General features: G+C 49.8%; 1 protein-coding gene across 7 annotated transcripts in view; it reads left to right on the top strand.

Moving 5' to 3' along the window:
- Nucleotides 1-17,971, top strand: part of ZNF516 (zinc finger protein 516) — a 111,063-nt gene that overhangs the window by 34,961 nt on the left and 58,131 nt on the right. For all 7 annotated transcript variants that reach the window (XM_060029239.1, XM_069541335.1, XM_069541334.1 and 4 more), the window contains exon 2: nt 11,159-13,091. In XM_060029239.1, the coding sequence (XP_059885222.1) occupies nt 11,333-13,091 (1,759 nt within the window). In that variant the 5' untranslated portion in view covers nt 11,159-11,332. The remainder of the gene's footprint in view (nt 1-11,158; nt 13,092-17,971) is intronic.

Genomic DNA, 17,971 nt, shown 5'->3' with positions numbered 1-17,971 from the left:
TCAGTCAATCCCTGTATTCTTACCGGAAATGTTTGGGAAGCTGTTGCTTAGCGTTTATTAAAATTGATTCTTGAAGTATTTATCCGCTGTGTCCTCTTCATGAAGGGATTTCTGGGGCCTGAGTTCTCTGCTAAACAGAACTACCTTGGAGGGTAATGTTTAACAGAACGGTTTATGGTTTACTGCACATAATTACCTCCTTCTGTATTCCTGGACACAATTCTTTCTTTCACTTGGTGGTGGGGACTTCTAGGTGCTTTCACAAAAAGCACAGAAGAAAGAGATACTATTGAATAGGTGTTAATTGCGATCTGTTTTCTTACACTGGGAGAGAAATGTTGGTTTTAGGTAAGAGGCTGGAAAAACAGGTCGGTGTATGCATGTTGGAGGTGAATATTGCCCTTTGCTGTTGATTTACATGAAATGAAATACAGCTTATTTCTAGAAACAGATTTCAGTTAAAATATATTTACCATCAGCTAATACACATTTCAAGGAAGTGTTCCATAGGAAATGCAATGCAGTGTTTCTGCCCATGACTCTTTCGTTTTCACTGCTGGTAATTTCTAAACAACCAAAAAAATTAAAAACAATTTAAATTGGACCCCGAATTGGTGGCGGTTTCTACACGTTTGAGGTTAGGCTGAGTAAAAACCTATAAGCCACTTTCAAACGGGATTTCTCCCTGCCGTTTATCTAAGGCCTTCTGGTGTTCCATGTTTGTTTTAAAAAAGAAATTGATGAGTCTTCATTTTCTCTGGCGTTCCCCGAGTTTTCAGTGTTTCTGAATGAGTGGAAACGTTGGCTTTCATCATCTTCGTGCAGGATGGAAAAAGAGTGAAAGTAAAAACCTGTGCTTTTGTGGTTCCCGCACTGAATAGCAAGTGATTTTCTTCTAGTTTTGTAAAGCCCCTTGGTGACGACAGATTTCATGGAGCCGCCCAGTTTGGGGGAGATGCAGTTCTGAGCTTCTGGAAATGCGGCTCTTAATGGAAATGTTGACAAGATCATTAACTACGCCGGCAGTGCTGGCCCCTCCAGGAAGCTGGACTGCCAGATCTCAGCTCTTTGTGGTGGACCCAGGGCTCCAGCAGGACACCTATCTGCAGAAAATTACAGAGCAAGCCCCTGTTCCTGTGATTTTTCTTTTTTTCAGAGCAAGCCCCTGCTCCTGTGACTCTTTTTCCCGGCTTTGTGAAGTTTCCTTTTGTAAGGACAAATAGATTGATAAGGCCACTACTTAATATGAGACTTAGGAACTAGTAAATAACAAGTGTCAGTAATGTATTCATTTTGGAGAGCAGGAGAAAACGCAAGTAAACGCAAGTAAAAAAAAATCTTCTTTTGAGATTAAACAAAATCCATTGCCTTTATTTTCACGTGGATGCCTCTTCATTAAGTCTCCATACCATTTTGGGTTTTCCAGGATATGGAATCGCACGCCCCCCCGTTTATTCTTGGCCTTTTCTGAATGTGATCAAGAATTCTATTTGTGTATTCATCTGCTTTCCTTGTTCCCCTGTAAGGTCGGATTTGACTACGAGTTTTTGTATTTTAGTAAGGACGTGTGGGCAGCTTATATATTAACGTTAATTTATATTTTCTTGAGCAAGTATCTCGGTGTACTGCCCAGTGAATACATACGGGTTACTATTTATACCGTGAGGAAATGTTCTTCTCTCTGGAGCTGAAGATGGCCTCTCTCTCTGCTCAACCAGGAATTTACTGGGTTTTTGACACATGGTGGTAAACAACTTCATCAAAGATAACCAACTTGTGGAATAACGGTTAGGTCCTCTCTGCATGTCTGCTATGTACGGAGCAATGATTCCAAAGCTGTGGTCTGAGGCACAGAATGGAAGCGAGTCTTGCTTTTAAATGATCGCGGAGTTTGCGCAATAAACCCTTATCATGGACGGCTAGTTACATTTGGGGACTCGTGTTGGCACTCGCATTGATTTATCTGGGGGGCTAAATGATTGAAAGGAAACCTTTGTTTCGGAAGATGGACGTTTGTCACCACTGTTTCCGTGCTTTGTTCACATCACCTTGTGTCCTGAACGAAGCCCTTTTGAGGTTTACCTTTAAAATGAGTGCTTCTGGCAGAAAAGTCCAAGCACACTGTTCTCCGGCTGCTGGGAAACAGGTCTGCCGGGTCCACTTGAGCTTCCCCCATACTCTGGGACAGCGGGTTTGTGTCCTTCTGCCCAAGCGAGGGAGGCGGGGCGGACTCCCCCGTGAACGTTGCGATTCTGGTCGCTCGCGTTCGTTTCTCCTTACGAGATGGAAACGGGGTCTGCGCTATAATGGATTATTGATTGGTGCTGCCGTCAGCGCCCTGGCTCTCCAGGCAGTGAATGCACCACTTCATGGGGCGGCTCGGACCCCGTCTGAGGACTATAAGCCTGGGACTGTTAATCTGGGGCAGATTGGCGAGTGGGGAGAGGAACTCCTCATTGTTGTGGAATTTCTCCCCATTTGTTCACAGAATGGGCTTTTTGTCTCCGCAGTAGATAAGCTTGTGCAGGATGTTAATGGTGCATTTTAATTCATGGCTCATAAGACCACAGTGTCACTGGGAAGGCCCGTTGCATTGTCTGCTGGAGGACAGACGGGCAGTATGTGAAACTGACGGGCAGCACCCACGGGCCCTGCAGCCTCACTGCCTCACGGCCGCCCTCAGGAGGTCACTTCTTAAATTTTATGACCTGCCTTCTGGGGCCAGAATATCCTGTAAATATCTTGCGCCTTCCGCCTGCCCTGAGCTGTTTTCTTTGTAAGGGCGTCTTCCCCACAGCACCGATTCCCCACATTTCCCGAATTCTCCTGTTTCCCCCCCACCCGGGACAGTGGCCCCCCTGTGGGCTCAGCTCAGCCCCCATCCCTCTGACTCCCGGAAGCCCCCCTCTCCCCCGGTGACCAAGGGAGAGAGAAGGAGAGAGACCACAGGGCGTCAGGGAAGCCGAACTATCTCTTAGTATCGTGACGTGGTTAATTAATGAGCTAGAATTGAAGAGACATATTTGACAAACAGCACGCGCATCAGGCTTTGCTTCTGTCGACAGAAGGGCAGCAGACCCAGTGTGGGAAACGCCCCTTCCAGCTTTCCTGCAGCCCCTCGTGCCCCGCTGAGGTCTGCAGTCTCATCTGGGTGCCTTTAAAGAAACTTGCACAGTTGTTTTGTTATGCAGATTACTCTAAATATTAGAGGTTATTTCAAAAAAAATCAGCCTTCTGATTCCCTTTCCAGGACATGACTTCGACAGAACTGAATTCGATGGTTTTGAGGGAATCAGTACAAAACCGTTTGGCTTTTGCTTTGTGTTGGTTTACTCTACAGAGCAGAAAATGCCAAGATTTCCTGTACAGTCAGAGCGATGCTTACTGTGTAAAAATACAGGATGCTACCTTTTCCCCCTGACAACGCCACATTTAGTTGGTCAGAAAATGATCGTTTAAACTGGGGAAGATAAACGCCGGCAGCCTTACTGGAGTTTTGCCCTGGGGCGCGATGGGAGGCTCTCCCCGAGCACCCACGTCTTCATGGCTGCTTCATTTTGGCTGCGATGGCTGGCTTTGCACTGTCTGCACCAAGGCTGGGCCCCATGGAGCTCTGGGGAGATCCCTTGAATGTCCCCGGGGCAAGCCTCTGAAACACCAGCAAGCAACCTCTTAAAATACTGCTTTCATGTGGACCGTTTCATATCATTCAGATGATTTTTCTTTCTTTGACTTTCAAATACTAGAATTTAACAAAAGGTAATTTTCCCAAAGTGCATTCCTTAGAGACTTTTGAGCTTCCTGGGGGCCTGGAGAGGGGGAGGGGAGGGGAGGGATGGGGATGGGGGAGGGCCAACCGGGCTGCCCCAGAGCAGCTCTGCTTCCCATCGTGCTACTTACTGGAATTGCAAGTGGGAGTTATTTTTTAACTTCTTCTGTGAAAAACATTCCAAACCCATAAAAATGGAAAGAGTAACTAATGAACGTCTGTACACCCACCATCTAGCCCTAGCAGTTGTCAGCATTATGATATATCTGCCTTCTCCTCTCTTTTGTAAACCACCTCTAAAATATTTCATTACACATCTCCAAAAACTAAGAAAGTCTCCTGTGTTACAGACCTAACGAAAGTAATAGTAATTCTCAAATATGGTCTAATACCCAGTCTATATTAAAGCTGACTTTGTCTGGAGTCTTGAGCTGGGACAGGTTTGAACTTGTGTGCTGTTCGTGGAATACTTTGTCATTGTATTAGACAACTTCTGTGGTGAACCTTTAGGGCCCAGTGAATACATACGGGTTACTATTTAGCCATTTCTAACATAGCTTCCTAAACTCTTATTTCCTCCTTTTGAGTTTATTAAACCAAACAGTGTCACTGCGAGTGACTAGGTATCTTTGGGTACTGCACTGACATCTCATTCATTTATTTAGCAATTATTAATTTATAATAATACCTACCATATATTGGCCATTTGCTGTGTGCTCAACATTGCACCTTGCACGCATTACTTTAAATCTCACAAAAATACTGTAATATAGTTCTCATTACCATCATTTACATTTTATTTTTTTAAATTTATTATTATTTTTTGTGGTACGCGGGCTTCTCACTGCTGTGGCCTCTCCCGTTGCGGAGCACAGGCTCCGGACGCGCAGGCTCAGCGGCCATGGCTCACGGGCCCAGCCGCTCCGCGGCACGTGGGATCCTCCCGGACCGGGGCACGGACCCACGACCCCTGCATCGGCAGGCGGACTCTCAAACACTGCGCCACCAGGGAGGTCCCATCATTTACATTTTTAAAATGAAGAAATGGACTGGGAAACTGAGAGGTTGAGACACTTGCTCCCAGTCACACAGCTGATCCCAGGGAGTGGCAGAACCGAGTTTGGATCTCAGGTAGCCTGACCTCGGAGCTCACGGTCTGGACCACCTCTCATGGTGCCGCTCCCTGCTTGGCCCTGCGCTGGTGTCAGGACTCAGTGGTACTTGGTGGGTCTGCCTTCACAGAGTAGGATGCCTCACACACGAGTGACCAGTTAAAGAAGCGGTAATAGAAGCATGTCCAGGCATGAGCTGGGACAGGGCCAAGGCTGGGGCACGGGGACCGTGCCTGACCCGGTCACAGGGCCAAGGGGGTCAGGAAGGGTCTCTTAGAAAGGCCACACCTGAGAAGGTGGACGGCGGGTGGGACCCGCATACCTGAGGGTTCCAAGGTGGGAGTGAACGCACGTCCAGCCGGGGTGCGGGGCAGGTGCACAGCCATTGGCTGGGGGCCCAGGGACCCCAGCAGCACAGGGGTTCAGGGCCTTAGAAGCCCCCTCGGGGGAGTTCGGGCCTCACCTTCAGGGTGTGCGAAGCCTCTGAAGGGTTGAAGTCTCAAGGTCGCCCAGCTCTGCATTTGGGAAGATGATCTGGGTTTGAGATGAAGGGGAGCGTGTGGATTCAAGTGTGAATTGGAGGTCCAGCCCACAGGATGATGGGGTTACCCCTGGGTGTGGGTGAAAGGGCTAGGGGTTGCTCTAAAGGCTAGTTGGGCCCACACCCACCTGGGTTTCCCTGGGGAGACCCGGCCACCCTTGGCCAGGGCAGGTCATCGCTTCCCTCCGTGCTCTGCTGCTGTCCTCTGTGTGGTTACGTGTTTCTTTCTGACGCCTGGGTCCCTCGAAGCCAAGACTGTTGCTTAGTTATCCGAGCCCTTAGGCCTCATGAGTGGCCTGGCGCCCAGTAGCTCTCAGAGATTGTGATGAAACCCTCGTTAACTCGCCCCACGACCGTGCCCTGGGGCTTCCACCGTGGGAGCCGTCACGGGAGGGCGTGCGGGACAATGATGGACTGTGGTCCCACGTGGGTTCTTACAGATCTGACAGCTTTGTCACAGGGCTTTTCCTTCTGGTGTGTGTCCTGGATCCCAGCCCTGCAGGGCTTGTTCTGAAAGGAGTTACTGTCGGCAGGTGGAGTTAACCGGGTCCTTGGAGCTGTTTCACAAGGTCACCAGGGATGCTGCAGGAAGGGACTTTTCTGCCTTCTGTTAGGTCCAAGACTCAGTTCCCAGGTCCTCACTTACAGAAGTGATTTATTTGTTGAAACCTTTACCCGCAGATTAAATGTTTCCCAAATCCAGTGAGTGTCAGCAGTCTTGAGAAAGTCAACTTTTTTCATTTGTGCTGTGCAGGCATGAAAACAAAGAATCAAAAAGGAAGAATCTCTCTAGGTGTGGCAGTGCCCTTACATATGTGCATTTAGACCTGGTGCTTTATTTATTTATGCCCTCACGTGTTGATGTCTTAAAGTTTAGCTGCATATTTTATTTTCAAAAAGTTTATATTTTGCCCTCTTAAACCCCTCCCCCATCTCATGATAATGCATTTTATGTTATGAATGCAGATTTATATTTTCTGTAATAAACATCTTACTTTTTCCTGTTGTTATAATTGTTATCATAAAATGATATAGGCAATATATATAAATATTTATGTAATATGAAATTACCTAAATTTTTCAAAAAGAAACTTACTTCCAAAATTATGGAAGGCATTTTACAAAAGTAGCTTCAAACTGTTTGTCACGTCCCTATGAGACACACACACACACACACACACACACACACACACAGAGGGAGAGATGCATTGGAAATCTATTTTAAAACCCTAATCCGCAAGCCATTTTTATGCCTAAACAATTAAATTACAGGCTTGTCTGGCAAGTTCCCAATTACAGCCTTGGAAAAAGTTTGTAATATAATAACAAGAAAACTGTGGTTCATTATGGGCAAGATATGATTCAAATGGGGCTGTGCTCTATGTGTGTATATACATGGGTAGTATGCCAGCTGAAACACACGTGTGGATTTTCTCTCCCCTCTACTTCCTAATGTTTGTGTTGCCAGAAGACTTTCTTTAATCGCTCTGGTCTGAGTAAAAAGCTAGCATTTACTTACACGTTTTGTAAGGCTAGTTATCTTTAGGTTAACGTGTTTCAGGAGAAGTTGGAACACCAAGTCTCACTCGACGTGCGTCTGCCTGTGAGAATAAAATGGGGACAGCTCGGTACCGGAATGCATTTGGCTCAAACCAGGTAGTGTGACACTTCATCGCGGGGCAGTGTTTGGATGACCACCTCTCGCCACCAGAGACCCCTCCGGGCTCACAGAGCCTGGTGGGCTTTTTTTTTTTTTTTTTTTTTTCAAAGGATAGCAGAGTCAGTGCTGTGGATTTTGGGGCTAATAAAGTTCCCCTAAGTCTTCTAACCGGGGCGGCTGCCCTGCTGCATTTTCACATTGGAAGTTCTGATGACACCATCCTTGTTCTTTTGGGGAAAAGGACTTTTGTCTGCAGCTGAAAAGAATCATCACGAAGATCTGTTGATTTGGCCACTGACTAAGGAAAGCCAGTTGTGGGGAATTCCTTTTTGACTGTTTCTCTAAAGGTTTGCAAGAAACTTTGCCAGTCGACTGTGGGCTTCAGGAAGGGGGCCACTTAGTGGCCTCTTTCAAGTGGAGCCGGTTGTGTTGATGTTATGATTTCCTTAAGATAATGGTGTTTTGAGTTTAAGTGGTCATTACCCTTATGGTATTGTTCCATTTTCCCCCTCCAAATATTTTTAAGTTCTTGAAAAAGACATCTCCTGTCATCCTCACAGAGAATGACAGCAGGGCTCAGGGTTGAAAGATGGGGGTGGGCAGAGAAGTGGGGAAAAAAAGAGAAAGAAGAGCTGGTTGTGCTGATTCGTGGGCACCCTGAAGACCGTTGCTTGAGAATTTTCCTATAAATTGCAGGGCTCTGCTGCCTTTGTGAACTTTTAAGCAAGTTTTGCAGGAAGCCCAAATAAGAAATGAAAAGTATATTGTCTAGTGTTCGGGTTTCTTGAGGGGAAGTGTCTAGGCTTTGGCTGGGGGTTTGGGGGTGTTGGGGAATCAGAAATTTTACACATCAAGGCTGTCATGAGGATATGGGATGTGGATTTCTCTAGTAGCAAAGATGGCAGCGCTAAGCCTTTTTAAATGTGCAGAAGAGACTGAGGTCCCCCATGGGAAGAAGGGGGGCTGTGCTCACATCTCATCCTCTTTGCACTTTGCTCTGGGCTCGTTCAGCCGGGCTGCTACCTGGTAGTAGAAGCGAGGCCCCGTTGGGCAGGTGTTTTATTGTCCGTGGACTGTTCGCTCTGCACTGTGACTGGGGGTCTGAGTGGCACTTGGAGGAGGTGCCTTGCAAGGGGTTTTGGTGTCACACGGCTCCCTCATGTCCTTTCCTGACTCTCGGCACCTGACAGGTGAGGGCACGCCTGGGTGTGAAGGACACCTTCTGAAATTCACACGCTGGCAAAAGGGGGACGGGACTCCCGGGCTGGGCTCTGCGCCACACCTGGACGGCACGCAGGTGGGGTCTCTGTGCGGATCCCCAGCGCAGCTTCTTGGCTTCCAGAGCCCTTAACTTTCTACGGCTCCCAGCAGCACACCACATGGCAGGGAGAGTAGCAGAGAAGGAAGGGAAACCCACACAGAGTGCTGTGCCCTTTTGTGATTTGAACAACTCTTCTCTCTTGACAATTTCATTTTATTTCCAGGAGCAATTTGTAGGTTGCCTTTTATGAACCTTAGCTAGCTGAGCATTGGCGGGGTTTGGGATGTTTAATTCCCCTGAACTGGAGAAGTTCTGACATTTAACATCCTTTATGAACCAAGTTAGTGGTCCAGTGAAGTCTGTCACATTACTTAAGAGACACCAATTTCTGGTGTTGTAGTTGTTTTTTCCTCTGTAAATGTATTCTAGACGGTTCTTTAAACTCGGAAGATTTTTGTACCCAGATGAGGTCACTACGTTAAATGTAAATAGTATGTTTCATTTATATTTTTATATATCAACTTCAACATTTGGGGGACTGAAATAAGCCCTGGGATGGCCCGGGATGCATGCAAATCATTTGTCTTATAAAATCATCATGAATAATATGCAGGTCGTCTAAGACCAAAACAGCTTGAAAAAACAAATTAGCTTAAATTGTCATGAAGAAGTCTTCTTGTTCACCTCATTTGTTTATCCAAGTTTAGGGGAGATTTTGTTTATTTATTTTATTGGGAGTTTCCCGTCTCACTTCTCTCTCCCTCTCTCCTGGGGTGTGGGAGTGGCTCTGTACCCCTCGGTGTAAAGAGTAAGGAATATCTGTGAGCAGCTGCGCTTCCTGCTGCTTTCCAGAGTTTGTTGCTCAGACTGAGTTGGTTTCTTTAGGTGCCTGGGAAACTTGCTAGCATGAGGCTTTCTCGAAAGAAGTTTGAGAATACGTCATCTAAATGAGATTTCTGCCTCTGGCGTGGGTCTCTGGGAGGAGGCATTTGGAGAACAGGAGTTGTGTTGTTTTTTCAGAAGGCGTCTGTCCCTCGTGGTGAGTGGAGGAATAGAGTGTCATCTATTGGAACCCCTGGGGATGTTTGGGTGACACCCTCCCGCCCCCTGCCTTCCACCGTCAGCATTCTTCTCTGAGTCTGCTCCGGGGAAAACATGGCAGGTCGGACCACCCAGAGCAAACAACGCGTTGCTGCCTGGCCTCCTCTCTGAATAAACCATGTGCGTTGTACACTGTCTGCTTGACAACCAGAAACACATAGCTTCTTCACATTTTGTTGCTTTTCAAACATGAGTTCTTAGTGTGCATGAGGTTGAAACTTTGTAAAAAATGTGGCTTCCTTTCTACATGTTATAGCTTTTTTAAAAAAGAACATCTGTCCATCTGGGTGCCTCTCTGTGCAAGTCTGGAGCCCCCAGGAGGGAGACCCTCAGAATCATTAACTCAGTTACTTCTGTTTAGAGATAAGAAGGATAAACAGACTGGGCCCCAGGGGCCTGTGTGCCCGGCTGTTCTCCCCAATGCCCCACCCCTGCTTGCTTTTTTTAAAAAAATTTTCACTGAAGTATAGTTGAATTACAGTGTTGTGTTAATCACTGCTGTACAGCAAAGTGACTCAGTTATACATAAATATACCCATCAAAATACAGTTCAGAAAGACACTCTACCTCTCACATCCCTTCTGGACTGTTTTCTTTATTCTCCGTATCGCTGAGTCAGATGGAAAGTCCTGAGATAGCTGCTTGTCAGTGTGTACCGTCTTGGGCCTGTTTGGCGTTTACAGGCATCTGGGCTGGCTTCCCTGCAGCCCAGATCGTGGCCCTACCCGTGCCCGGCACAGCGCTGGGCAACCCCGTCCACTTCCCCTTCGCCTGTGCACAGGTGAGGGAGGCGCCCAGGCGTCTGGAGGAGCAGCCCCGGCCCCTCATTCTCCAGGGGGTGGATAAGCATGAGAGCGACAGTGACCCCACAGTGTGACCCCTGCTCCTGCTGGGCTCAGACCCCGCCTCCCATGTGAGGACCTGCCGGGGTCGGGAGGGTGTCTGCACTGGGGTGGGACTCGGCCCTGCGGCCAGTGCAGGAGAGAAGGGACAGGACCAGGTCGGGAAGGGCACGGTGAGGCCAGCCGAGGGGTTTGGGCTTTATGTTGTGGTGGCAACGGCCCGGTGGTCACACACCCCTGGGAGTGGTGTCCGTCGGGGCGGCCACCGTGGGCCGCCAGGTGCTGGAGCAGCAGCTCAGGCCCAGCTCTGGAAGGACCGCAGGGTTCTGCTCCTGTCCTTCGTTGCCTCTCTTTCACTAAATCATCTGTGCTTCACCAAGATACAAAGATGCATTTGTAAAGCGCCTTTTCCGGCTGTGAACGCCCTCCTCGCAGCTCACGTGTCCTGCACGTGCCCCCGCGTTTTGCCATCCTCCGCCTGGCCTGGGTCTCTGTCCTTCATTCTCAGACGCGCTCCTGTCCCGTCGCCCATGTTCCGCACACTCCCACGAAGTCCCTCACCACAGTCTTTCCTTAAACACTGGATATCTTTGATAAAAAATTATTCTAGTGTGCAGTCATTTACAATGATTTATTTTAATGATTTAGCACACAATTATTATCAGTCATTAATTGTTTAATTACTGATTTTTTAAAGGGAAGCAGCTGCTCGTACGTCTGTTTAAACTTTCGTGGGTGCTTCCTTCCTTTAATTTGGACGGGATTGGTTTTCTGAAGGAGGAGCGTGCAGATCGCGGTCCGAGGATGTTACCGGGCCCCTATTTATGAGGGGAAACCTGGTTCCTAAGATCTCCGTGTCTTTTCTGTTCCAGGTGCTTGCTGCCCTCTGCCATGCTCTCCAGGTAAGACATGCCCCTCCGCGGGGCAGGCGGACTTCTGCAGCCGGCAAGCGGGAGGCTCGCCTGAACATGGAGAGATAAGACGCAGGCCCACGTGACCGAGCGCCGTGCCCCGCCCCCCCGGCCGGGCGAGCCCTCGTCGTCGAGATGGACCGCCCCCGAGAGGCCGAGACGGAGCTGAGAAGGGGCCCCAGCCCACCCAGGGCCAGCAGGAGCCCCGAGGCGGACGGCGACAAGGCGCTGAGCCACAGCTGCTGCATCTGCGGCAAGAGCTTCCCCTTCCAGAGCTCCTTGTCCCAGCACATGCGCAAGCATACAGGCGAGAAGCCCTACAAGTGTCCCTACTGCGACCACCGGGCTTCCCAGAAGGGCAACCTGAAGATCCACATCCGCGGCCACCGCACGGGGACTCTGATCCAGGGCCACGAGCCCGAGGCGGGCGAGACGCGCGTGTCCGAGGGCCTGGACGGCTGCGCCAGCCCCACGAAGAGCACCTCGGCCTGCAACAGGATCCTGAACGGCGCCACCCAGATGGACAGCGGCAAGATCCTGCTGAGGAGCAGCAAGAAGGAGGCGGAGGGGGCGGCGTGCGCGGCGGAGGAGGCCAAGGCGGCGGGGGCGGGGCAGTGCTCCTTCTGCAAGAGCAAGTTCGAGCGCAGGAAGGACCTGGAGCAGCACGTGCACCAGGCGCACAAGCCCTTCAAGTGCCGGCTGTGCAGCTACGTGACCCTGCGGGAGGAGTCCCTGCTCAGCCACATTGAGAAGGACCACATCACGGCCCAGGGGCCCCGCGGCGACGCCTTCGCAGAGAACGGCAAGCCTGAGCTGCCCCCCGGCGAGTTCCCCTGCGAGGTGTGCGGCCAGGCCTTCAGCCAGACCTGGTTCCTGAAGGCACACATGAAGAAGCACAGGGGCTCCTTCGACCATGGCTGCCACATCTGCGGCCGGAGATTCAAGGAGCCGTGGTTCCTGAAAAACCACATGAAGGCGCACGGCCCGAAGGCGGGAAGCAAGAACAGGCCCCGCGGCGAGCTGGACCCCATCGCCACCATCAACAACGTGGTGCAGGAGGAGGGGATTGTGGCCGGCCTGAGCCTCTACGAAGTCTGCACCAAGTGCGGGAACCTGTTTACGAACCTGGACAGCTTGAACGCGCACAACGCCATCCACCGCCGGGTGGAGGCCGGCCGGCCGCGGGCCCCGGTCGGGGAGGGCCCGGCGCCCGGCCCCGCCGACTCCCAGCAGCTCTTCCTTCAGTGCCTGAACCTGCGTCCGGCGGCCGGCGCGCCCGCCCGCGGGCAGGCCGGGCGGCGCGTGGCCGAGCTGGACCCGGTCAACAGCTACCAGGCCTGGCAGCTGGCCACGCGGGGCAGGGTGGCCGAGCCGGCCGAGTACCTCAAGTACGCGGCGTGGGACGAGGCGCTGGCTGGGGACGTGGCCTTCGACAAGGAGCGGCGCGAGTTCATCCTGGTGAGCCAGGAGAAGCGCAAGCGCGAGCCCGAGCCCGGCGCGCAGGGGCCCCCGCGCAAGAGGGCGGGAGCGCCCGGGGACCCCGCGCCCGGGCCCCCGGATCCCCGGCCGGCCGCGCGCCCCAGCCGCCGCGCCGCCGCCCCTGCCGGCCATGGCAAGTCGTCGGAGTGCTTCGAGTGCGGCAAGATCTTCCGCACGTACCACCAGATGGTGTTGCACTCGCGGGTGCACCGCCGCGCGCGCCGCGACCGTGACCGTGACGGCCCCGGGGACCGCGCGCCTCGCGCCCGCTGCGGCTCGCTCAGCGAGGGCGACTCGGCCTCGCAGCCCAGCAGCCCCGGCTCGGCCTGCGCCGCCGCCGACTCCCCGGGCTCCGGCTTGGCCGACGAGGCCGCCTACGAGAGCGGAGAGGAGGGGGCGGCCCACCCTGCACCAGGTGAGCGCGTGCGCCTGGGTGGTCCAGGCGCGGGTAAGGTGGGCTCGGGTGGTCCCGGTCCCGGTAGCCCTGTGCCTGGGTCGCCTTTGCCCAGGTATCCCACGTCCAGCTGGCTTGGGCTCAGGTAGCCCTGTGTTTGGGTCGCCCCGTAGCTACGTGGCCCAGGTCCAGGAAGCCCTTGCCCAGGTAGCTCACGCTCAGGTGGTCCAGGCTCAGGGAGCTCTGTGCCCGATGGCTCTGAGCCGGGGAAGTCCAGGCCCAGTAGACCGCTGCCGGGTGGCCCAGGCCAGGTGGTCCTGGTTCGCCCATCAGCCATGCCCAGGTAGTTGAGGCTCAGGTAGTCCTGTCCCCGGGTGACCCAGGTCCAGCTAACCCTTGCTCAGGATCTCATGGTCAGGGAATCTGGGCTCAATTAGCCCTGCCGCCAGGTGACCCGGCTCCCTGGTTTCCCAAGGCCCACATAGTCTTGGTGCTCAGGTAGCCTCCTACGTAGGTGGCCCTACAGCCAGGTAACCCTGTGCTTGGTGCCTTTTCCCAGGCGTCCCAGGCTCTGGTAGACTTGTACTCAGGAAGTCTGCGCCCAGTGTCAGTTCCACTTGAGGCTCCCGTTTGATGACTGCCCATAGTGTTTGCATAAATTCACACCTTTGGCTATGTAGGTGATGGTCTCTCTGGGGCATCAGACATTTCTGAACAAAGAACAGGTGATGGACCCCCTCCAAGATGTGCCCTTCTCTCCTCGCCGTCAGCTGGGCACACGTGCTTTCCTTGCTCCTCTCCTTGCACCAGACAGCCGAGTGAAAGAGGAACTTCGGATTGTGTGCAGTCATAATTAATCTTCTCAGATTCAAGTAACCCTATGGGTTTAGAGATGGCTAATCGGAACCAGATTACGTTCCAAACTGCAGCTATGTAAATATTTAAAGATGCTTGGCCAACTTTATTTTCATCATTTTCCTATTTTTTAAAAGAAAATTTTAAACATTTTGATATTTTCTTCATAATTTTTTTGTTTTGGGTAATTCTTTTAAGTGTAAGGTGATGTTTCAGTTACAGACTTGTAACTTTCTCTGTCTAGCCAGGAATGGTTTTCTCTTCTCCCTGAAAATTGGTTAATGGATGTTGCTTTTACTGAAAGGTCAGAGGCAATAGCTATCCGAGTGCTTCAGCTGGGCTTTTTATATTCTGTAGTGAGGAAGACCGCCCCTGTGCATGTCTTAAAAAACTCCACAAACATATGTCATCTTTCCCTTATTAAAGATTTAGCCAGTTGTCCTGAACAGAGTTTAATTATTCCAGGTCTATACAACGTTTTGTGTGAGCATCTGATACACTTAAGTATATGTGGAGTCAGTAAAAGTGTAGAAAAAAGTTGTTTCTTTGCTCCTATAAGGGCAATCAGTCTATGCTGAATCTGCACATGTGTGTATGTAGGTAAATGAAAATAACACGTTTTTAAAAATAATTTTAATTTATTTTTGGCTACGTTGGGTCTTCGCTGCTGCTCACGGGCTTTCTCTAGTTGTGGCTCGCGGGCTCTAGCGCGCAGGCTCAGTAGCTGTGGCGCACGGGCTTAGTTGCTCCGCGGCATGTGGATCTTCCTGGATCAGGGCTTGAATCTCTGTCCCCTGCATTGGCAGGTGGATTCTTAACCACCGCACCACCCTTTTTTTATTAATTTATTTATTTTTGGCTGCGTTGGGTCTTCGTTGCTGCTCACGGGCTTTCTCTAGTTGCGGCGAGCGGGGGCTCGTATCTCGCATTTCGTTTCTTAGTCGTTTACCTGTGGGAAAGGAGCAGTGCAATATACCGTTCTCTGCAAATGCGGTGCTAGTTCTGTGAGCTTTTTTGGGTTCTTCTAGCAGCTTGTCACGTAAGATGTGGGGAACCCATTTGTGACCCCCTGGGTGGCATTTTGGAAGATTAATTTTTGTTTTTCCTTTTAAAAAATGTTGACAACTATGGATTTTACTGGTCACATTCCAGTTGTACTATGGCTACTTTTTGGAGGACATTGGAAATATTAAAGCTGCCGATGATTGTTTTCCTACTTTGAGGACAAATATTTTTAATATTTGGAAAAGCTGTCCTTGCCCGCATCTATCATGATGGCAGGTAAATGGTTAGTAATAAGCTAATTCAGTAGTGCTTCTAATGTCACTGTGTGGGAAAGATCAAATTACGTTCACTGTAAGTTGGCATTTACTCTTTCTGTTCCTTCTCAGGTTCATTAAATTTTAGAGATTATCATTTACTTTTTAATGAGATTGTATCTCTTTTCTCTGTATTAATCAACTTTTTGAGAAATGTGAGATCTCAGGTGATTCCATAACAAGATTATATATGGTGTGGATGTAACGAGTTGACAACAGAATATCGTAGCTTATTGAGAGACTAGAAAAAGAAATTTATGGCATGACAGTGGCATAAAATGTTGAAGAACATTGTAGGTCTGCACGGGTCACTTTTTGTAGCCCCAAAGGACAGTAGCTTTCCTCCTAAAAACACAAACGTTATATCGTGGCAGGCCTTTAGTGCTCTAGCTGGCATTAAATCGCTGCTTCATGGATGTCCCGTAAGGAGAGAGATGTGTTATATGGATTTAATACTCACAGAGCAGTCTTGTTAGCAGGGATGGGCGAGGCCTTGGAAGCAGTTACTTTGCAAGAGCAAATGGGTACGTTGAATCCTCTATTTTGATCTGCAGTGAGCCTTGCTCTCGTTAAAAAAATGCATTCAGCTTTGGAAAATACTTGCCTTTCTTGTCACTAAAAGATGATTTAGATCTTTAAACAGTGACATGACTCTAATAAATTCTTAGAACCTTGGTGGGATGACCGGTTAAAATGACGAGAGGAAACATGTAGAAATTGAGGGACGGAATTCTCAGAGGAATGAGTCCCGCTACTTCTAGTAGCAAAGTTGACCTTAGAGTTCAGATCGTTGTGCCCCTTCCAGTAAATCCCCCATTGTGCCATAGTTTCCCCACAGATTTTTTGACGTCCAGGCGTGGGTTTGAATGCCGCTCCTGGATCTAGAGACCATTTGCATTATCAGGTCAATTGAAAGAAACTTGCTTTTTTCATGAAATAGTCTTTGTCGAGTGTTGCGTCTACTCCTTTGGAAAGCTCTGATCGTCCCATTACCTTTATTTCCACATAAGACCGGCTCCCAGCAGCCCTCATTACAGACTTAAAATAGTCTAAGAGCAAAGTTGTGAATAAAATCCAATAATTTACAATGTGTTACGGAGCTAGATTTCAATCTTTATTGAGAAAGTGACGTGGCACTGATAGAAAGGACCCTTTTGGAGTTCACAAAAATTAATCCTTTTAATTAAGAGGAGCACTGAAAGGGCATTTAGTTGAAATTTAGAAAAATTAACATTTTCAAACAAAGCAGGGTCATGGTGCTCAGAATTTATTACTGAAGACGGGTCAACGGGCCAAAGCGCAATTCTGCTTATAAAGCGTTAGGATGACTTAGGAGTGGTAGAAGCCGGCTGACTGTGTCTCAGAGGACTCTCTGCATCAAGTCCCCGTACTGTAAGACGTGGTGCCCTTGGGAGAAGCCCTGCCTGGTGCTGGGGGCCTTGCCTTGACGCAGAACCCATTCCTACTGTTTATCTGCATATATGCTGTTTCGGCTAAAAGTTAGGTGACTACCCCGGGTATTTTTTTAATTGAAGTATAATTGTTTTACAATGTTATATTAGTTTTAGGTGTACGACACAGTGATTCAGTGTTTTTATAGATTATACTTCATTTAAAGTTGTTACAGAATAATGGCTGTTTCCCTGTGTTGTACAGTATATCCTTGGTTTTGACTATTATTTGTTATTCTGATTTCTATCGCATCAAGCGTATTGTCTGTTGAGCCCACCCTCTCTCTATATCTTTGGATACTGATTGTAACTTTATCGATAGTAAAACCCCAAGTTTTGAAATTGCAATATTTGACTTTTTTTTTTTTTTTGCGGTACGCGGGCCTCTCACCGCTGTGGCCTCTCCCGTTGCGGAGCACAGGCTCCGGACGCGCAGGCTCAGCGGCCATGGCTCACGGGCCCAGCCGCTCCGCGGCATGTGGGATCTTCCCGGACCGGGGCACGAACCCGTGTCCCCTGCATCGGCAGGCGGACTCTCAACCACTGCGCCACCAGGGAAGCCCTGTTTTATTGTTTTTGACTGACAAACCCTATGGCTCAACCTAATAGAATAAAACGTTCTTAGAGCAAGCGCCGTAGTGTTGCGTGTAGTTGGAAGAAGTAAGGAGAGAGTTTTCGTAATTTAAAAATATAGTCAAGGGAAGAAAAGACAGTTAGAAGGAAGACATGGATTTATTTCAGAAAGTCTCCACTTTCTCATATCTCTCCACTTGCTGCCACCAGGCCACAGTCTCGGACGTTAGAGCTCATCTTCTTTCTGTCGTCATTGCAAGAAGAGCCACAGTGTTTTGATTATATAAAATGTTAGTTGAGCACGTGCTTTGAGACTGACCGACAGTCCACGTTTGTGTGCGGCGGGTCAGGCTGTGGTCATGCAGCTCTCCAAAAGGTTAACCGGCCAATCTTATTATTTTTTTTTTGATAGGCCGTGGACGGTCATCAGAACAGCTTAGGGAGGAAATGTTACACGTCCTCCCATTGAAGCAGGATTTCGGGGGAATCAGGGACAAAGGTCAGAGTGTGGAGTGTGAGGTGGGCCTGGGAGGGGTGTTCGCAGTGGCGGCCGGGCCTGCTGGGACGGGAGGCTTTTATTGTTGCTTATTCTTAGCGTTTACTTTGCGATCGAGCAGGAGCTCCAAGGGGACGGATTCTCCCCACCGTCCTTCTGGTGCAGGGCGAACATGTTCTGAGCAGGGAAGCTGGGACCTGTTTGCAG

Source organism: Delphinus delphis, chromosome 13, assembly GCF_949987515.2.
Source record: "Delphinus delphis chromosome 13, mDelDel1.2, whole genome shotgun sequence".
Classification (NCBI taxonomy): domain Eukaryota; kingdom Metazoa; phylum Chordata; class Mammalia; order Artiodactyla; family Delphinidae; genus Delphinus; species Delphinus delphis.
Note: the sequence above shows the minus strand (reverse complement) of the source record. Positions and strands in the feature narration are given on the sequence as shown.